General features: G+C 40.7%; 1 protein-coding gene across 2 annotated transcripts in view; it reads right to left on the bottom strand.

Annotated features, from left to right (window-relative positions):
- The window catches only part of ncanb (neurocan b), a 150,150-nt gene that overhangs the window by 75,951 nt on the left and 51,634 nt on the right, over nucleotides 1-22,565 (bottom strand). For both annotated transcript variants that reach the window (XM_055053145.1, XM_055053155.1), the window contains exons 5-9: nucleotides 18,206-18,380; nucleotides 16,675-16,802; nucleotides 13,462-13,755; nucleotides 10,974-11,771; nucleotides 4,884-6,038 (exon numbers count right to left, since the gene is read on the bottom strand). In XM_055053145.1, the coding sequence (XP_054909120.1) occupies nucleotides 4,884-6,038; nucleotides 10,974-11,771; nucleotides 13,462-13,755; nucleotides 16,675-16,802; nucleotides 18,206-18,380 (2,550 nt within the window). The remainder of the gene's footprint in view (nucleotides 1-4,883; nucleotides 6,039-10,973; nucleotides 11,772-13,461; nucleotides 13,756-16,674; nucleotides 16,803-18,205; nucleotides 18,381-22,565) is intronic.

Below are 22,565 nucleotides of genomic sequence, written 5' to 3'. Positions count from 1 at the left end.
AGGGTACATTGTTACAAATCCCATTCATTTAATAGGGGGCTGCCAAGTGCACCGGATTAGATTCAGCAAGAGTGTTTGATACGGACAAATTGAGGAATTACACTATTAGAAGAAAGAATAAGAGAAATTTGCTGAGGAGCAGCAGAGCGAACAATGGCAGATTAAGCCGTGGATAAATTTACAGGGAGGTGACTGGTGAGGTTCGACGAGTCCAGAGGACATTTACAGTTCGACAGGAATTGACCGCGCCATGTTGTAGCACACTGGAGTTCAGGAAGCTATCAAAACATTATGCCAGGGGCTGCCTCACCAACGACCAGAGGAGTAATAAAAGGAAAAGTCAGGGATAAGAGAAGCATGGGAGATGAAAAAAAAGGAAAATAAGTAGGGGATAGGGAGAGAAAAAGAGGGTCAGAGGGAATAAAGATGGGAGCAACGGGGAGAAAGACAGTAGAAAAATCAATAGACTTCTATATGCAGTGTTGCGAACATGCCCTCGCTGTGCTCCAGACAGCCTATCCAAGGTACCCAACAGACAGACTGAACATCCATCCACAGACCCAATCTGACAATTTGCCACCACAGGCTGTCCCTGTCACATGCACACACACACACCACACACACACTCATCGTAAGGGGTCTTCTCCTCCAAATCTAGTGCTCTAATTTGGTTGTGGGCCGGCTGCCGTGTTATTGATGTTGCCAGGGGTCTGATCCATCTTTAGTCTGGACAAGGCTTTAGTCAAGATGACAATAACTCAGAGGCATCCTGTTCCCTGCTTGCCAGAGCATCAGACTGGCATCAGTAATTTAGAGGCTGGATAGATAGCCAATAATACTATATGCCCCTGCGTTGCTTCATCACCCAAGAGGGGCTGGATGTCAGTGCTGCCGAGCCTCCTTGCTGTAAATTTCCATTATAGCTTGCATGTTCTGGACTGGAAATCAATTCTGTAATTTTTACTGTTACAAAACTTTGCGAAATCTCGGGTTGGGATTTGCACAGTATGAAACAAAGAGTTATTACAAAATAAATATAAAATGAAACGTGTGTCCTGCCTTGCAGGGTATGAAATGAGGGATTAAGACATTTCCTGAGTGTGTTTCTGTGTTTGTATTTAATGGTGTGACACTAAAGATAAATTATTGAATTTTTCTCCAGCGTGAACTTGCCTCGCTTGTGCTTCTTTGCTTAGATTCAGCTGGATAATGTGTGTATGTGTGTGTGTGTCTGTGTGTGAACTGCTTTGTGTTGCTTTTAGCTGGAGGCTACCACATTGGGGAATTGCAAAAGGTTCATGTGGAGTTATGTAGCAGTCCAGTGTCTTATCAAAAACGATATACTGCCAAACAGAGCACAGAGGGGCCTGAGCCTGCTCTGATAACAATAAATGACAAAAACGAACAAGGCAAAGATGGAGAGAAGCAATAGAGTCTCTGTAGTTGTGTGTTAGTGTAATCTCTGATCATTGATTAAAAAGATGTATGTACTGATACAGACAGCATTGTTGACAACATGCTTTCTCATCTCTTCTTCTCCAAGAGCCGTCTGTCCTCTTCTGTCTCCATCCTCATGTATGAATGATTGCTGTGACTTCAGCTGCACCAAAAAGCAACAGCTACAAACGACACCAGCGAGGTACTGTGCTTCTTATTCCCTGCCAACTGCAAGGCCAGTTGCACCAATGAAATATGAGCTGGATGGAGAAAACCATCCTCTTGTCCTGACTGATTTCATTAAATGTTGTTATGCAACCCACAGGAGAATGACATGACAACAATTTTATGTAATAAATGACAGAAAATGACCGTCAGACACATAGCTGCATGTTCTGCGAACAAATCAATCTGACATATGTACACATTCACTAAATTAAATGACTGCATAATGGGTCACTCTCAGGCTAGACAGCAAGCACACAGAATATATTAAGTGCACACACTCAGTCTGGAGCAAACAGTGTTTGGTCTTTTGTTATTTGGTCTCCTGTGAGGTGATCTGTTGAGACCATGATCTTATCAAAATGTTCCCTTGTTGCTCTTATTAAATGGATTCAGGTGAGTCCCATGTCTCACAACACACAGTAAACATGAGCACAACTCTCAACAAAGGCAATTGCTATGGGGAAGAAAAAATGACTTATAAATCTCAACAAATGAGCTTCTCTGCAGAAGGTCCAGTAATGCAAAAACAATAAACACAGTAATAGAAAAGTAAAACATACTTTCCTTGTAAAACATACTTTCCTTGTAAAACATCACAATGAAAACTTTTTTTTAACATATTATTACTGATGTACTTCGCAGTTTATGACTTCACAACCATAAGATGCAAAATATATCAACATTTTAAAACAACAGTTGTGAAGCTCTTACTAAAGACTGTTCAATATATATTTAAAGACCTTTTGACAACGCAACCAATAGTTATGAACTTCAACATTTCACAAGCAGAACGCCGCTGTTGAAAGAAAGTCTTACAAAGTCCTGTTTGCAAACCACCTGGAGAACAAAACAAAGATAATATGCTCCAAACGGTATTAGTTTAAGAAAAGATGGATGGAGCTAAAAATAGAGAAATCCAAGAAAGACATATTTTGGAGGGTGGAAAAGTCTTCACCTTTCACTTTCATCACAACAGTCATAAATATAAAACTGGAACTACAAGAAAATGAATTAGATCTACGTAAATGACACATGCTACAATGGCCCAGTCAAAGTTCATATCTTTTTATTTCATTTCATGATTGGGTGTTATTCTGTGTGTGCTGCACTCTTGAGTTTCAAGAACTCCCATTGCTTTAAGTAAAAAAAAGTGTTAAGTTATTTCCCCATTTTATTTGGTTTCTTTACTTAATCTTTAATCTTGTTTTTCATTTATTTCCTGGTTGTTGCGTTATAGCTTCAAAAATGGGCTTAATGCTTTGAATACTGATTTTATCCAGTGTTCATTAAAAAAGTTAACTCTGGAATATAATACAATTTTTGAGAGGAAAATCTTCATAAAAATATTTTGGAGAAAAAATTACATTAACAAAAAAAGAGAAGTTCTTTAAAAATCCCTGTATTTAACATTTGAGCCTGCACATGTTTATTATTAATTAAAATAAATTACGATTTAGATAATTAAATAATTTAATTATTAAATTACTTACTAATAATTTAAACATCGTTTTCTTTTGGCTATAGAAAACAAGGTTCGTTCACTTACTTTGCCACAGCAGTGAGTCCAATTAAAGAAATAAAGGAGAGAAAATCAATGCAAGCGCACAGAGACAAAACCCCCCCAGAATATTCCCGTCATGGTGCACAATGAATGCATGAGAAAAAAATGTTGAGCACCCAAAACTGGGACAGAGTGAACACGAGCAAACTGGAAAATGAGAAGAGACCCCAGTCAATTACAAGTCCCATCTAGTAGTTTGTGTCTGCATTGATTTGTCGGGCACTAGGTTCTCCGTCGCTCCCCAGTTCATCTAATTGCACTCACTCTGACCCACTAATTACTTGCCTAAGACCTAGTTGGTCTCACCTCGCTGCAGTGCCTCGCTGTCTGCAGCTGTCTCCGTAATAGTGTGGGAGTGAGAGAAAGGAAAAGAGAAAGAAGGAGAAGGCTAAAAAAAATAAATAAACTGAGAACCAGGCTTGAATAAAAATCCATTTTAGACAAGGAAGCACAGGGGACTGGCAAAATGAAACAACAGGCGACACAGGGGAGGAAACAAGGGAGTGGATGTTTTAAATTTGAGGCATTTGATGGAAACTCTGAAGTCAGATGGTGTCCATGCAACAATGATAACATCCTGCTGGCGCTTTGATCCTTTGCTTCTCATCAAGGCCCCTACAGACAGTCCCTTCCAGATATCTTCTGTTATTACTTTTTTTTTTGCCACAGATGTTAGACATGTAATTAAAATAAATTTTAATATCAAACAAAATTATGGTTTTATTTATTAAGACAAAACAAAGTTACCCAAAACAACTTGCAATTTTCATCTAGGAACTTTTTCCATGGATTCAATTGTTGCCTCGTTCTTATTTTTGAATATTGAACAGAAGTCAGACCCACCGTGTTTTAAGCGATGTTCTGCGTTCTTTGTGAACTGCACGGTTCCTGTATGATTGTGCATGTACTGTTTGCAGTTATTTTATGACGACCACAAGACTAAAACCTCGGAGATCTTGATTTGTGGCCAAAGGCTTCTACCATCAAATTGCCTCCATATCTAAAGTTATGCCAGTGCTTAGCACCAGTTCTTCGTATTATAGCTATTGGACCAAAAATCTGGTTATTTTTCGGAAAAAAGAGCAACAGCCAAGCAACCAATCAAAACCTAGTGAACTTCAGGTGTAAGTCTGCAACACACATGCACGCATGCAAACAGTCCAAATCCTGCTTTTTCCATTAATAAAACAGCAGATTAGGATAAGAATAAGGCACAACCTGACATTTCATATCTTCCCACTGTTTATTTTTACACCACCTGTCAATGTCAATGGAGGTCAATGTGCCGCGTAGAGTTGCACTAACAGCTGCAGTTTTTCTCTGAATCTATAAAATCTCATTTGTGGCTCAGGGTCCTGGATGGGGGCATGATGTGTTGCTTTTAGAGACCTTGGAGCTTCCTTCATGTGTTAGAAAAGGTTTAATACAAAAGCTGTTCATACATAATTGAGGGAAACACGTGATTTAACAAGGGGTAATTGTTCACAATTGGAGAATATTTAAGAGTGACATCAACGCAAAAATAGATCAATTCAGACAGAGGTAAAACATGTTTCCACAGCAAGGCACTTAAGGAAATTCCTATTGATCAGCAAAATCACTGATAGATGTGACATTATCAATGTGTTCATTTTGTGGTAATATAAAAGGAACTTACCTGATGGAATGAGGCCGAAAGCCCAGTCAGGTACAAGGCTGCCAAACGGGTTGCTTGTGTCCTTGTCCTCTGTAGCCTCTGTCGTTTTGTGTTCCTCTGGCTTGAACTCTGTGGAAGGTGTCCAGACTCTTCCCACAACAAAAGATTCAGTAACTGCAGATCTGGATTCCATTTCTGTCAGGCCAATTTCAGAGTTTATGGCTTCGGTGCTCAATTGAACGACTCCAGTTTGAACTCCTTTAGTAGGCAACAGAGTCACCGAGAGAAGGTTTTGCTGGTCCGGTATACTCATGTTTTCCTGCTTTTCCTGAATCCATGAAATGGAAATAGATGCTTCCTCTGTAGAAGAGGCGTCTGAAGTATTTTCTGAGATAAGGACTGTGGTGGCAGGATATGTTCTGTGTGGCTCTGTGGCCAAAGGCTCCACTGTGGTCACCTCAGAAGATGTCAGAACCTCCAGCCAAGCTGCAGGTGTGGAAGCCATCCCCATTTCTTTACTCTCATCTTGTGTTTGCAAAGAAGATGGCAGAGAGGGCATCCCAGTTGGTCTGTGGACATAAAGTATCTCTCCCTTTGCCTCCTCAGCTGTGTCTGACTCCGTGGCACCCTGAGGAGAGGCAGTGGGTTGATTAACCAGCAGCCACTGAGACAGAGTAGTGTGCTCTCCCACTGTCACAAAACTGTTCGGTTTGGGTGAAGCTTTGGATGTGGGACTTAATTTGACACCACTGCTGGCCCGCGTGTTGACTGTCATTTCAAAGCCAGCCGGAAAGCTGCTTCCATTTCCACTTCCCTCCACGTCTTTCTCTTCTCCTGATACAGCTCTGCCTTTGTCAGTCAAAGCACCTTCCGGATCCCGATCTTTGCCTTCACCTGAATAATTCTCCAGGTTCTCCTGATGAAGGGAGTCGGGCAGCGTCATCAACTCCAGAGGTCCTGCTTTAGATTCTTTTGGCTCCCAAGATTCTTGCTCATCCAGGTAGGCCTCATTTGCAGGACGACCTCGTTTGGGACCATTTTCTGACTTAATCGGCCAATGGAAGTGAGTATTGGAGGTGGAAGCAAGGAAATGGCCTTGCTTGGAACCCTGAATACCAGATTTGTTGACATGTTTGTGAGGTGAGGAATCGTCAATGGAACCAGAAGGAAGAAATTCTGAAAGAAAGAAAGAGACATGGAGAAATGATTAATATGATTAGAAGACTTGGGGTGGTGAGGATCTAAATCTAAGGGTTTGTAATTGCCAATAAAAACAGATCAGTTTTACAATGATTAGAAAATAATTTTTTTATTTAACTAAACTGCCTTTTTAAAATTATAGAAATATAATTTAATGAAGTCTGACTAATGCCAAAGGGAAACGTTTTCTTTAGATATCTCATGACAATTTTGCACAGTTTAACCATCCTTGGTTTCCTTTTCAACACCTCACCATCACTAATTCAAAATGTCTGTTGGAGATGGTTTTTATAAAAGTCTTTTTCATATTAAAAATACAAATTTTTGAAATTGGAATTAGTGTTCATCTTGAGACAAAAGTATAACTGTGAAAGTGGGTAAAGTGTAGCAAAACAACTTAAAATTGACCGCTAAAGAGAGGAGCTACGTTTCAAAGTGACAGAAAAGGATGGAAGAGCAGGATCAGAAAGTTGCGTTTGAACAACCCATTGCTGTTGGCAACGAGGTTTGCTAACATATAAATAAACAAAAATTAACACTGGAATGCAGAAAAGTAAACACGAATATGCAGTAAATGCACACACATCAACACACAGCAAATGAGAGCCTATGCTTAAATGTAATTTCATCTACTGCTCTCTGTCCCTGAGGAGTGTTTTACTCCAAACAGCCTCTTGCTGATATAGAGTTACCTGCTGCAGTGGGGGCCATACGGAAACAAACAGGAGTGTTTGCAACATGATAGTCAAATAATTAGCTCTGCAACCAGCTCCATCTGGGGTCATTTTATTTAGATTAAGTGGTCCACTGTACCTTATCAGCTTACAAGCTTTGAGCTTGACTCTGTCAACACAATCAATAATTCATTCTGTCTGCATGAGTGAGTCATGGCTGGTATGAGGTGGCTTTTTTTAGGGCAGCGCTGCATCTGCATCTGCATGTGTGAGGGGCCGGTGCATGCAGCATTCATCTTCGCTCAGCTCTGTCTCCAGCTTGCTTAACATGTCCTAAAAGTGCAGCGGCACAACAAATTACAGCACGAGCCAGAACATACACAAAGATGTCCATGCATAAAACATTAAACTGGACGTAAATTATTCAGAAGGTGCTCCGTTGCCTTATGCCTAAGTGAGGTTTATGAGTTGCGGGTTCATTACCATAAGAGCCTTGTAGCCAGACATAATTGTCCTATTAATAATCCAAATAGGTAATTACATAGTTTTACTTTGCATGCTGATGGAAGTGGGAATAATTAAACACATTAATCTGGTTTGATCTTCTACGTAATGACCCATGTAATAAATAAAATCTGATGATTTGGTGTAGGTTTGGATGATTTCATGGCATTGTTTAGAGCAGCGGTTAAGTTCATCTATGCTGCTGTAAATCTGTCGGCAGCAGACGAAGAAGAAAGGGAAAAAAAAAAAAAATCAACCCGAAGCAGAAACGCTGCAAAACAAACTTATAATAAGCCCCTTTCAGACTGTAATTGCGTGCTTCCAACTGTAAGTGCTTCTGCCTCGGCTGCGTTCACGCCACTTCACCAGGGTAAGCGGGCTGCAAAAATCTCCTGGGCGAGGCAGACATGATATTAAATTGTGAGAGCAGAGCCTGACAAAGGGAAGAAGGAAAGGGGAACTGGAAACATCGGACCATCTACAGATACGACATCTAATAAAATACACTGAGGACTTATTGCAGGGATCTATGAACCATGTCAGGAGGATCTACATTACATTTTTCAATCGAACCAGTTCAGGCTCAGGGGTGACTGGGCTGATGTGAGACGTATAGTGTATGCGTTGTTTTTTAAAGGGATAATGTGAAATTAACAGAAACAAAGAATTGTCTGATAGTTAAAAAAAGAACACAACTTACAGACTAAAAACAATGTTTGTTAGCCTGCAAGATATACTTTCTTTCAATTTGAGGGCACCAAGCATACCTAAATGGAGCATTTGTTGAATTGGGAGTCATTTTCAAATCTGCTTTTTGAATGAGTCTAGTTTATGACAAAAAAGAGAATTTAACATAAGCTGCATTCCCTTCATTGTGAATTCATCTGGTTTTCAAGCTGTCCAAATATAATCAGTGGCTACTTTCCAGAAAGACATTCTGACCTAGACATTGTCAATTGAATGTCTCCAGAGGGAGATACACATGTGATTGTGAAAATCTGCAAAGTGCTTTTCAAATGGGTGGCATCATGTATTTTCCAGGCACATAGTGGCCTTTTATGACATAGTCAAGTAACTATACATTTTATTTTTAGAAAAATGCAATATATAGCAAGCATAACTTAAAAGAAACTTAACTGGCAATCTGACATCTCAAGTTTTTTGGGTTTTTTTTTTCCCAAATATGCATGCAAAACTCAGAGAAACACCCCATGTATGTTTTTTTTAATGTGTTGAAAATTTGGGCTTCTACCTTCAGGTAAAAGATTCAGCTAAAAAAAATAGACCACTGGATAGCAATCATATTTCATTCAATAGGTGGCTTTCATTTATATTGTTTTCAGTTTTGACGTATTTTTATACTGCTATTGTAGCAAGAACAATGAAAAGTGTATTTGATTTTTTTTTCTGCTATGAAGATGTTATTTGTTTGGCTGAAATGAAGTTTTTAATATTGCATCAAATCAAATATCAACAATACCTATTTTGTGCCAGTAGTTGGCAACAACCTCAACGCTTTAGCGATGAACATTTTGCCAGACTGCATTGCATCCATGGCAAAGCGTTCTACTTAATCAAAAACTCAACATGTCACTTTTAATTGCAAAGGACCGCTGTGATCCAGCAGACATCCTGCAGTGTGCTGTGGCAGAATTAGCCCAACCCTCTGATGAGTCCATAGGAAGGAACCTAAGCTTGGCAGTCTCCCATCACAGCAGCTTCAGAGAGAGAGAAGAAACTCTTCACCTCACAGTGTTTTCTCCATCTTTCTCGTTTCCCCCGATTCCTTGCTGCGGTCTTGTTTGTTCCCCACCCTCTACTGTGATCATTAGCGTCTACCTTCAGAGGAGCCGGGCCCTTAATTGGCTGAGACGTAGATGGAGATTGGAGTGAGCAGAGGCGCAGGCCTGCCTCGGCGTTAATTGGATAAGGCTGTAAATAATGCATGACGACTAAAGCTTGAGCTTTCGTTAATACCTTGATATGGAGTTGCCGGGGGATTTCAGGTAACACAACGGTGAGTATTTATATTAATAAAGCCAGGAACTGTAAGGTGAGAAAAGGAGAGCACTTATTGAATAATTCTTCCCAGCTGTTTGTGTGAAAGCGTTTGCCTTACTCTCTGTCCTCTCCTTTTGTCATGGCTATTTGAAGCCAAGCTGCCTCCCTTCTCCGTGAGGTGTGCTACACCTTCCTCTACAGCTTTTGTGTGTCTCTCCAGTCCATTATCACTACGGTAGAAGTATTCCTTGGTTAGTTTTCGGTTCAGGAATCTTCTAGCTTGTTCAGCGCCTTAGAGAATTAATAATACCTCTTAATCACCTTTTTAACCTAAAATTTCATTTGATTTTTTTTCTCTCAGTTTTGGGTTTTAAACTATGCATGATTTAGATTTCTTTTATGCTCAGAAATAATGCGTGGTGTGTATATTTATTCACCCTCTTCACTCTAATCCACATAAATAAAATGCGACTTTTATGGAATACAATTTCGTTTTTCTTTTTAATGTTTTAAAAGGAGATCATCAGAAATCTGCTCTGCAAAGTCTTATTGTGGATATCTAAGTGACGGTCTGAAGAAGCAAAAAAATGTAAAAGGCTATATATGTGGTAGAGACCCAAGACCCTGAAAAGACCTCACTCATCATAAAACATGCGGGAGACAGCAACATGCTGTGAGGACTCCTTTCTTCTGCAAGGACAGGGAACCTGGTGAGAGTTTATAGGAAGATAGATGGAGCTTAATGCAGAGCAACTCTGGAAGAAAACCTATTAAACACTGGGAGGAAAAAACAAACAAACACTCAGACAGGGTTTCACCTTCCAGCAGGACAACCTTTTACTTTGAGAATTTGTGGCACAACTTGAACCTTAATGATCCCAGACATCCTTCATTCAGTCTGGTTGACTTTGAGCTGTTTTGCAAGAAGAATTTCAGTTTCAACAAGAGCAAAGATGGTAGAGAAACTTGCAGCTGTGTTTCCCCCACACAGACTTATTGAATAAATATCCAATCCTTTGTTCAGGAAATGGGAAAAACGCTGCATACTTTATCCTTCCCACATTAACTCTCAATAAAGACGCAGTAAGCCTGCTGAAATTAGGGTTTTAAAGCATACCAGCTGAAAATAAACTGTTGACCTTTTCTATCCACACATTCCTCAAAGAAGACCTTCATGTGTTTTTTGTTTTGTTTTGTTATTGTTGTTGCTTTTTGGTTAACAAACACCAAAATTCTGTTTGTTTCCTTTTCATTTAATTTATTCACCACATTTAATCTTTTAAGCCCGACGCATCTTTGACTCCGAGGAATAAGCTGCGAGTTTGGATGCAGGTCGGCTTTGTTTTTGAACGAGAGGAATTCAAGCTCGCCAGGCAAACAAAGCGCCGCCAATAGGTTTCTATACAGTACATGGCGCCTCCCTTTTGTTTGTTTGCAATTACAGTTTAATTAAATTTCACGCGACGCCGCAAATTGCCCTGCGGAGGAATACATTACAGGATCCTCGAGGGGAAAGAAATGGAAAGTGTAGCGCAGAGGCCGAGACTGTTTGAAAAGCGGAGACGACAAATAGATCCCGTATTTACCAGCAGCATTTGAATGCGCCACGCCTCCATCCAAAGCCAAACAGTTCCTGTTCCGCTTGAATGCAAGCGAAGCAGCATTGCTTTTTGGGGGCGGGGGTTACAATGGGTTCATATCGGACATGTGGAAATCTCAGATGAGGTCTTACCATTAAACGTGGATTGCAGGTTGTCATTGATCGAGGCGGCTCCTCCGCTCGCGCTGCTGGGCTTTTGCTCGGCATGTTGGATCGAAGGCAGCAGGTTGATGAGAGGCATCAGCTCTTTTTCCTGCTCCGACAGCCCCTTCTCCGAGTTCTGTACTCCACTTTTGGGGCCCCTGAGGGGGAAAGTGCCACTTCTGTGCTCCAGGATGGCATTGTCCATGCTGCCCTTGTTTTCTCCGGGTTTAGGGAGACTCAGGTTTTCTCCCTGCGTTTGGTTCTCTGCGGCTTTTTCCTCAGGCAGTGTGGGCCCCCCCTCTGTCTTGTCGGTCCCTTTGCTCCCCGTCCAGAACTTAAAGGGCCTCATGAGAGTTTTAACAAATTCAGCGAGAAGGCTGTAACTTGCCTGAGGCTGTGGGGTGGAAGAGGCAACGGGGGATAACACCGGCGCGTCTGATCCAAGATCACTGCGACCCAGGCCCTCATGAGCTGGAACCCCGCGGCTCTCTGCACTTTCGAGGTCCGGGAAGCCGGAGGTGCCGTTGCTGCCACCAGAAGCGCCCACCGGGCCGATCGTGGATCCGTTGCGTCTTTCCTCCCACTTTTCCTCGGGCTTCAAGTCGATTAAAACATGCTCTTCGGATGCCTCAGACGACTCGTCGCTTCCGGTTTTGTTCAAGGAAAACCAGTCAGCCCAGGTGGACGCTCGGACGGAGGGGCCCCGTCTCTGGGCCCCCGGTGCTGGTCTCCGAGGCAGGAGCGAAGCCTTCGCCTCAGAGGCCTGGATCGCAGCTGGCTGGTGGGCTGCAACACACAACGTTCACATCAAGCTTCACTGGCTTCATCTGCTGGCTGCACAACACCTGTCATCATAACCAGTGCTGGAGTGAGCGCAACACGTGAAAACGACACGTCTGTTTGAGGCTCCAAAACAAGCGCCTGTCATTTTAAACTAACAAATAGAAATAGGCTTTAATGAGATTCGTCGTAAGTAAAAAAAAAATAGAAATGTTATCAAATAAATCACATTACAATTTAACATCTCACTTTAGCGGGCGTGATTTGTGTGGAATATTAATGCAATCGTGCGGAGGGATTCATCCATCATATGATTGTTTTGACAGATGCGCAGGCGCTCGGTTTCTACGTCGCTCCTGCTCACTTTAAGCGATTTGAGGTAATGCAAATGGTTCACTTTAGCGATGACACTTTGAAAGATGAAACTGACATTTTTCTTCATCTACGGAAATGTCAGTCTCGAAAATGAAGCCGGTACATTTTGTAGTCGGCGCAAGATGACGAACCAATGCGGGGCCATAAAATTAGAAGCAATAAATCAGTGAGCGAGCTGAAGTGCATTGGGATCAATGTGACAATAAAACTGTGACTTTGTCACATCACAAACCACAAGCAGTGACTTTGGGCGGATTTTGAGTTTCAGATTACATCGAGTAGTGCATATTTGAAAAGGTGATGGAAAAGAATATACATGTTTTTAAAATTATTTTTCTTTTCATTTTCACAAAAGTCAAAGGCCTGCCATTCATTTGCATTCAGCACTGCTGAGTTAATCCTCTACATCTATTCTCCAGAAAGTCTCCTCTCGATTTTCACATTTAGCAACGTAAACTTTTGCCTATTCTGTTTTGCAAAATAACTTTATCCCCATCAAATTGGATGGCAAAGCAAAGCGGGATATCATTTTCTCAATTATTGCCAAGAATATTCTATTAAATTTAGGTCTGCACTTTGTCTGGTCCATATGCATTGATCCAAACCATCCTCTAAAAGCCATGTTCTAGCTGCATCTACTTGTTGTGTTTCTTGAACTTATGTCATAGTCTTAAGTCTTTTGCATAATATTAAGTCAGCCTTGCCATGTGTTTCTCTTCATTCCCTCAATGAAACATGGGGCGTTCAGTGTGAAATGTTCGTCTACTCCCTGCAGCTCCTCAGATGATCAACGCTCAATATGTTTTTTTTTAATCATCTAACATCTAACCTTTCATTCAATTTCAGTTAAAAATGTAGCAGTAAATATAGTAAATAATTAGGACTAAAGTATTAGAAGTGAGTGAATACAAATGAACGTTTTGATTTTGTTTAAAAGGGAAAAAAAAGTCACAATTATGTGCTAGAATGTTGCGGTTACGACGTGACAAAATGTGGACCAGCTCAAAAGATGTGGATAGTGTTTTTTGTAAATTCTTCAACTTTCGTCTGACTCATATTGAAACGACAACGTCAGCCAGAAATTAATCTTCTTTGTTCTCATCTGTCTTTCGTCTGCAACCAACACACCAGCTCTCAAGTCCATCAGGAGGAACACAAACGTCACAGGCTTTCCTCCAACTCCGTCATGTGTGACACACACGCTTAGTGCTAATTAAAAATCTGAAGGGAAATCAAGTCCCGAGACCTCGCAGTTATTGCTATGGCAATCATCCAAACAATTTCACATTGACTTTATCAGGCACCAGAGAGCTCTCGGTACCTCTGAAGCAGAAGGCGTCGAGGAGGGCGGTGGTGTCCGGGAAGCCGGTGCGGTTTGGGTTGTTGTAGACCGTCCGCACCCCGGGCTCGTCTCCGCCACAGTTCTTTCGTGGGACGTTGATGGGGTAACGGACGCTGCCGTCGGCCAGCCAGCCGGGATCACACTGGTCAAGACCAGCCTGCCAAGCCAAGTAGAGCTGCCCGACGGTGGCCAGTTGGGCTCCCAGAGAGTGGCAGTGGGTGGAGGCGGCGGCCAGGCTCAGTTTCTCTGGCACCGTGGAGTGGAACACTTCACCTGGAGGTGGAGACGTGTTTTGACAGGTTTCATGGCTGGTTGAGCTTCATAAATACTTTTGAGTTTGTAGATTTTATGATGAAAAAGTAAATGCTTTTAACTCATGAACTGTAGCACCAGCTTGTGCCCTCGTTTCACATTTTTCACAATCAAATATCAAGACAAAGTGAAACAAAATGACGGAGAACCAATTAAAAATGAGGCTAGCTGTTAGAAATTGTTGCCATTATTGATGAAAATAGGCAAGAAAAAGAATGTTATGACAGAACTTAAAAAAACAGAAAACAATTTTGTAAAGTAATTAATTACTGCAGAAAACTTCTGAATTTCTGAAAAAGATTACACTATCCCTGTGCAAAAACATGACTGTTAGGTTAATTGGCCTAAGCATGCATGCTTAGGGTTGTCTTGTGTGTTTCTGTGTTGCTCTGCAGTGGACGAGGTAACCTGTCCAGGATGCAGCTCACCTTTTGCCCTTTTCCCTCTAGGTTTAAGCACCAGCCTCCAGCAACCGTCACAATTCAGTAGATATAGGCAAACGGATGGATGCATATTTTTCACAGTGTTCTACTGAGTAATTTATTGAAAAAAAAAGATAATTAATTGAATCAGCCAACCTTTGCCTCCTTAGCATCCCGATGGCATTTTACATACAAATAAAGTGTAAACAGCTTTAGAAAACTCTGACCTTTCTCCATTACATTTGATGATACCTGCGGCTGAACCACCTCTTAATAAACGACCTAAATAAGCTCAACCACTGAGAAGGTCAGACTGTCAGATTGTGGTTTTAAAAGCCTGCTGTGGTATTATTTGTTCTCCGGAGTACGGAGGAGGTCATTAAAGTAAGGCAAACATCTCATTTCAGTCTGGCAACTAAAATTAAATAAAATATCAAGGTGGATTGTGCACTGGGTCATTATTTGGTCTGGAGATGCCTTTCGAAATTAGTAAAATTAGCAATGATGGCTGATTCAAGTGCGTACAGACTGTTATATGCATCAGAAATGGGTTGCAGATAAAGCACTCTGAGAATATTTTAAAACTCCAACAACTTTTTTTTTGATCATACTGTTTTATGGTTTAAATTGCTTTTGGCAGAGAACAGGCTGGAGTGACCAGTTCTCTTTAGAGAAGTGAGAGAGGCAGTGGCCATCCTCCACCGGTTGTGGCGCCCAGGCAGGCAAACTTGAGGGCTACTACTATTTCTTTCCTTGTACAATACAAACAATATTTAAGTCATGGAAAACAGCTCTGGCGAAAACATTAAAATAGCAGGACTAGCGAGTCTTATTAAACTAACAGAAGAGAAATTGTAAGTACCATAAGCCATAAGATGACTGTGGGCTGGTCATCTCAGCAGATTTAACCAATTAACAACACAAATGCCTCGTGATAAATAACTTATTCTGTCCTTTTTTGGTGCCAAACTGCTTTTGTGCAAATGCTTTTATCATTTCCCCTGAGCTTTTCAAAAATACAAATATTTGCAAAGCCTAAACTCCCGAAGCGTTCAGAGGCTAATATAAGACAAAAAGAAATGTAAATCTATCTTGCTTCTCATTATTTTCAGAGTTCATTACACTTATTAGACCCATTTAAAATTTATAACAAATCTGAAACTTTGTAAATACTTGTTTGCGAGAAAAAGAATCTTGTATTTACTGCTTCTGGGAATGCAAATGCAGTCTGCGGTGACAGGAAGTTTTGTGCGTTATGCAAAATTAATGAAGACGTTGAAAAAGGTTTGCTTTACATCTCACAGGAAGCAAAAGTGAACCTCCAACGCTGGATTTCAGCAGCTCAAATGCTGTTTACAGTTGTAATACACACGGCTAAGTTCGAATTCATTGAAGCCTGAAAATGTTGAAAGGAATTTCTTCACAGCCGGGTTTGAGCAGAACTATTTCGATGTGTGATTCTGGGGAAAAATAGTAAAAACCAGTTGAGAAGCTGCTGGTGACGGAACAGGGAGAGGAAGGAGACTGTGAGGCTAACCACAAACCAGAGGCAAAACAAAACACCTGCAGCATGAGGATATATTTATTTTGGCAGAGTTTTCCCCTCTGGAATGAACATTACACCAGGGAAGAGTTTAACTCAGGAAGAAAAAGAGTGTGCTCTAAGTGGTAGCTGTAACTTTTTACGATTTCTTTTTTACCTGTAACTACTGTGTCAAAAGGGAAATAATGAAGGTGCTTTAGCTTCTTCTCCCATGAACAGAGCAACTAAAATTGCTGTGCAAATATTGATATTTACATTTACTTGTAGGGAGAATCTACAATAGCGTTCTATATGCCAACCTTAAATTATGTTAAGGGAGAAATTAATCATGTAGCCCAGATTTAACAATAAAGCCATATGAGAAGAAAATAAATAAAGGGTTACTAAAATTTCTCCTGTGTAATGTTTAACAAAATATTGTGAAGTTCAGAAATGTGCAAAAATGTTAAATGTTACAAAACCTGTAAAAGGCATTTGAAGAGGAAAATAAGCAGCTTCTAGACTTCAGTCGGTGATATTTTTGCAATTCGGTAGCTTTGTATCTGCCCACTTATTAAAACAGGGACACACTGACTTATGAGCAAGAATAATTTGATCTGGAGCTGTAATTACATTGTAGAAGTGATATCGTTTAATAGTTCTGGAAATTGGAGATTGGACATCACACAATAAAGAAAAATGTTACACTTTCTTCAGGAGGAAGACTACACTTTATGATGTCCCAGTTGTTATCAATCAAAGGCAACCCTAAACAGGTGGGTTTTGTGGTTTTCTAGATGTTTGTTCCAGATTTATGGAGCATAGAAGCTGAATGTTGCTTCTCCATGCTTGGTTCTGGCTCTGTGGATGGAAAAGCAGACCAGAACCAAAAGCCCTGCTTGAATTAACTTAAATTAATGGCTTCCTAACACTTACCTTGCAGTTTCTTTGCAAAGCAGTAGACATCAAACAGCTCATCAGGAGCCCTATTGCCATAATTACGAACACCGGGCGAGTCCTCCCGATCACCATAGCAGCCGGGCCGAGGTGACTGGATGGGGTACCTGCAGAGGAAACCAAGTGGAAGGAGCAAACACCGAGAGGGTTAAAGAAGAAAGAGCAAGATTTATATGGCTTGGCCATGAAAAAAAGCAGCAGCAGACAGACCGAGTCCCCCAGGGATGGGTCCATGCTCCTGAGTAGAAGATGAAAACCCAGCAACACTTTTATCATTTTCTGCTCTGAATACAGTAAGTTTAAAGACATCTTCCCAGGAAAAAAAAAATAAAAATCCAGAACCCTGGCACTGAAAAAAGTAAAATCCATGTCCTGCCAAAAGCAGGATGTACACTGTATATTCCCTTAACTCTTTTTAATTGTTTTGTTTTCAGCTATATTTTACTTTCAAGTTATGCATAAACTGTTGTGATACATTTCATTAGGCAGAAGCAGAGAAACGGTGAGAGAAAGAGAGGCGAGAAGCAAAGAAGAGGGTGAAACAATCAGTAATTCCTTCAGTGACTTGGAATGCCTGAACAGCAGAAAGAAACAATGATCCATATCGGGGCCAAACTTTTACTCTTATTCCTCCAGAACATTGATTTCAGTGGCACCGGGACATGAAAGAAGCTGATTAAAAGATTGCAATAGGTATACAAGAAGAGTGTTCAGCTGTGTGGCTGAACAAACAACAATGGCTTTCTTTGTGTTTTTCTTCTTGGATTAATTGGACTCCTCCCTCGTGGCTGATGTGCCATCAGAAACTCTTGAATCTGGACCAATTAGATAGCTACCAAGTAAAAACAACAAGGCTGCAGGACAGAAGAAACAACTGGGAGGAAGAAAGTGTCAGTGCAAGGATGTGAAGAAGCTGTCAGGAGGACAACAAACAGCATGTCAGCCCGCTGAAGCAACAGTGATTTGGAATTTAAATGGAGATACGGGGAATTAGACAAGATCTCTTTGAGAGTTTTTTTTTTTTCTTCATGGGATTTAATAGAAAATGGTAAAATAAAAGCACATGCGAGCCTCCTTACAGGCACCTCTAATGGTGCAGATGTAACTAACTCATTTTCCAGTCACCAGACAAGCAATCACCGTTTCAATTCTGTTGCATAGTTTTAATTTAGAATTCACATATTTTGACAAGATAAGAAGCAAAGCCACTTGGAAGTTCTTAAAATATTCACTTACTGCAGAAAGCCTCGTAACTGAACTGATAGTCAGATATAGCTGTCGTGTGCATGAACAGCATTCTATTCAGCCACTTGGATTCCAGACAATCGTATATCTGGCTACATTTTCGCCAAAGGAGAAGAAACAAAAAAAGACAATGCTGCAGAGAGACTAAAGTATTTTTATTCCCGTACTTATACAAACGTGTACAACACCTAAATACTCTTCTTGTACTATTCCATTTCCATATTTTTTGAAACTCTGTATTGGAGAGGAAATCTTTTTGCCTCACCTTACAGTCTGGTCTGCCAGCCAGCCTGCGTCACAGTTCTCGTAGCCATCGGCGAAAGTTGACTGCAGCTGGCCGGGTGTTGCAATGGTAGCCGAGTTCTCTATGCAGACCCTCTTGGCATCAGCAAAGGACAAGGCGTAGCGATCGTGAGGGGCCCGGTAGTGGAACACTACACCTAAGATATAAACAAAGATAAGGTTTTAAAATCATTATAATGACTCCCTGTGAGTCTCAGAATATAGTTTAAATTTATTTTAGTGACTTTTAAAGGAATCCTTTCTTGCAGAGCAGCTACTAAGTTACAAACCTGTGAGGTTCTCAGGCATTGGTCTATTAACGGGCCCAAGAATACTTAAGGAAATACTTCTCTCCAGTATTACGACAGCCATCTGTGGAATAGTATGCTCTCTGAGTGCCACACCTTTTGGCTGCAGTTCCTGATCCGCGCTCAGTCCATCCACTTTCCACACATTTCAAAAAGCAACATTCCATTTTGTGGGTTTATAGTTTTTAGTTCTGTGGGGTACTCTGACCTGCATTTAGTAGGAAGGGTGCTTTATAAATAAAAGTGACTGATTGATGGATGAGACACAAGACACTAGAACAAGCAGGGAGGCTGCGCCAGAAACCAATACAAATTTACGGCCTGCGCCCTGCAAATCTCAGCACGTTTTATGAACAGCAACCTCGCGCCATTAAAGCACGATCACGTTCATCCGTGGAGGTAAACAATGGAGCCCTCTAGCTCTAGTCATCATGTGTTGACATTGTTCCATCTGTGCAGGACAATCCAGCAGAGCTGGGGTTCAGCAACCTGTGTGTACTGTACGTGTCTCTGGTTTACATCAGGTCGTCCATTGGCTCAATAAAAAAAGAAACTAAAAAGAGAAACATATGTTGCCCTTGGATACAATGTGCGTGTGTGTGTAGGTGTTTGTGTGTGTGTTACAAGCAGTGGGGATATTCATTTTACTGCTTTAGCTCTACAGAGTCCAAGTGCTAAATTTTGCCTGCTTCTCAGTTCATGGTGGAATGACAAGCAAGGCAAACAAAGAAACAGAGCAACAATGTTTTCTATAAACTGGCAACCCTGCCAGGGTGTAAAATCCCCGTCACTCAGCGGCTGCTGGATGGAGGTACCATCAGCGCTGTCAGGTCGCATATTAAAGTTAGATGCATAGACGGAAAGCTTTCAGCAGGTATGTGTATTGAATTTTTAAAGACAGTGACTCTTTAGCATCTTTACGACAAGTGTCACATTAGTATTGCATTCTGTTCTCTTCAAATCAAACTAGCAAAGTTAAAAGTTTCACAGTCAGAATTTCACATTTCAGGTTGGAAAATCAAATTGGCTGCCTTGCATATAAGACATAGGGATATTTACTGTGAAAAGAAAAACATAATGTATTCAGACTTAGATCTTTTAGCCACTGATATATTCAACCATATGTGGGAATACAAATCAGAGAAATGCATATTTAGTCTGGTCACACTGAGCACATCCATTTGAAAAACCCACAAATTATAACCTTTGAACTGAAGAAGAGTTTCTTAAATCAACATGAGTTATTTCATGATAAACAAGGTATGATTTCTGTGGTGGAAGCTCCCACCACAGAAATCATATGTTGATTTCTTTACATTACTTACAGCTTATAGTCTAAGTTAGTTATTTCATTTAGACATATATTTTCTAAGACATGGGTGCACATTTTAGTTAATGTCCGTCTTATAATGACTGTTATGAAAGTGTAAGCTGATTGGCAAACTGTTCTTTAAAAAAAAGATAACATAAGGTGATTACTTTTTCTTAAAACTATGACACTGTTAAATTGTAGTAAGAATGAGAGCAAGCAGTCAGAGTACTATCATCAGAGCTTGCACCACAGTTTGTGAACCAAGGCTTCAGGGTACACACGAATGCTGAAAAAGGGTGGTGAGAAAATGAAATTGACTAGAAGAAACTAGCTTAGCTGAACTGTGAAAGGTCCACATGTCCGTCTACCAATCTCTGCCTGACATTCACGCGCCCCTGAGGACCATCCAGTGGCATGCAAGCCTGTGTGCTTCTGCCTCTTTTATCCTCTATGACTTTGTCTGGGAAAGTGAGAGATTCCTTGTTAGACGGATGCCAAAGAGGCAATTTAAGTATAAGAAAAACAGTTCAGGCTTTAGTGTGAAAAAGCTGGCACCAGTGTTTTGAACATAAGATGCAAACAGAATTCTCCTCGGTCTCTGCAGACTATCTGGCTTTTCGGTCATTCTCCTTCTCTGAGCTATATGGAGCATAAACCCTCTGAAATGTCTCCATTTTTTCTTGCCCTTATTTTCATCCTCCATTCCTTTGATTTGAGGCTGTGGGACTTTGTCCAAACAGAGATGCTCGTTAACTCATTAATATGGATGCAGGAGGAGACAAATACCTTTCCTCTAAGTAAGAGGAAACCCTGTCCTGGTCTCCAGGACCGTTGAATGCCCAGCACCTTATGACTATTTTTACCCTCAGCATCTTTGCACATCCTCACACGGTCTCTAGGGCAAAAAGCAGAGAGGCACCATATGTGACTGAATGATGCCCTCATTTTTGCATGGCGAGTAGCTGGTACTCTTGGCCCCCTGGCAGGGTGCAGCGTACTAGACAAACTCTTTCTGTCATTGTTACACAAAAAAAAACTATATTAATTTGTGGAAGCAGTAAAAGCACACGCAGCAAACAAAATTTCTTGATAAATTTTAGAGTTGTATTTAAAGCGGCTCAAACTATTATGGAGCATAGTACAAATATATTCAGAAAACATTTCTGAATTACATAATCTCTGCCTCTTGACTTATGTTAGTTGCATGTAGCCACTTACAAATCTAAAATGGATAAGTCTTGTAAAGCAAATATATGAATAAGTAATCACAATTGCTTTTTTCAGGGCTGACACACCATCTCAGTCTGTGACATGATGTCATATGTTAGCGCTATTCATGTAGCTGTTGGGCTGCAGCCGAGAAACACGACGGTTTAGCCCATCAGGACATGGGAAAAGCAAACATGGCACTAGAAGCAAAGAGGACAGAGGCAATCAGAGAGCGATAGAATGAAGAAAGTGGAGATTAAAAAATAAAGCCCAGTTCTGAGAGTGAAATGAGTGGTATGGAGTATTATGTAATGAACTAGCCGAGCAGTATCAATATTTGCAAATGACCAATTTGATACCTGAACAGAATTAGGGAGAAGGTCACGTCACGTCGCAGGACTTGCCAATAAAGACTAAACGGCAGAGACAGTTGCTCCTCACTGGCTTCATAAACGGCTTCATTCTGAACGAGTGGCATTGATTGGCCAAGAGTTGCAGGACACAGGCTCTCAGAAGCATCATATTAGGGCTAATGAAGACGCTGCTTCATTTTCAGCTCTATATCCGTCAGACAAAACCTCGAGAAATAAAAAACAGATAAGACACAGTTGCCTGATTTTGCTGTATTGTAGTTGCAAATATTCCCTTAAGAGTAATTTACAGACAAGGAGAAAATGATGTTTGTGTTACTTAAAACAGTGGCTAGTGTAGCATGCTGCGCCTCTCAAAAATAATAAGGTCACTGCATTTAGAGCTGATGTTGGCTATTTTTATGCAAGCAAAGTTTGCTCCAAGGTGTGCGGTTGCTCTGGTGATTATAGAAACTTGCCATTAAACCTAAATGTGAGAGAACTGGACATAATGTGGCGACAGCTTTATAGCTACAACACCTTAGCAAAGTCTTTGAAACTCTCCCAGCTATTATTAGGTAATTTGTCACCAACGAAACATACAAAGCTAAAGGTGAAGAACTAGTAGTACTTAAATAACTCGGTGGGATAATGTTTAATGTTTCCAAGGGCCTTTCACCATTTCCCTTCTTCATGACAGGGACAGCGAACAGCTGCAAAGGCTGCCTTAACATGACATGGAAAACAAAGTTATTAGTATTCATAGTTGCAGATGTGGAAGACAAAGTGTTAACACAGCCACCGAATGCAGCAGAGCTTTTGATAAGGAATGTTTTCTACAGATGAAATCAAATTTCCTCAGGAAATACTCAGTGGTTTCAAATACTCGTCACAGACAACTGCTGAGAAAATATGCTGAAAATTGTTCCAGGATTACACAGAATGCCAGATGTTGAGATAATCACACAAAATCCAGTGCACACGTGGTGATTGCATGGTTTAGGAAGCACAGAAGCTAATGAACTGTTAATAGATTATAATAGAAACAGTTAAAATTCATTCCACAAAAAAATCCATGAATTCATGAATACTGAACTGCAAATAGGCAGAGGTCCACTGTGTTCCCAAAGGTCTGAACACCTGACTTTATATATTAATGAACTT

This window comes from Poeciliopsis prolifica, unplaced genomic scaffold (assembly GCF_027474105.1).
Source record: "Poeciliopsis prolifica strain line A6 unplaced genomic scaffold, Auburn_PproV2 SCAFFOLD002, whole genome shotgun sequence".
Classification (NCBI taxonomy): Eukaryota; Metazoa; Chordata; class Actinopteri; order Cyprinodontiformes; family Poeciliidae; genus Poeciliopsis; species Poeciliopsis prolifica.
This window is presented reverse-complemented; position numbering and strand designations above follow the sequence as displayed.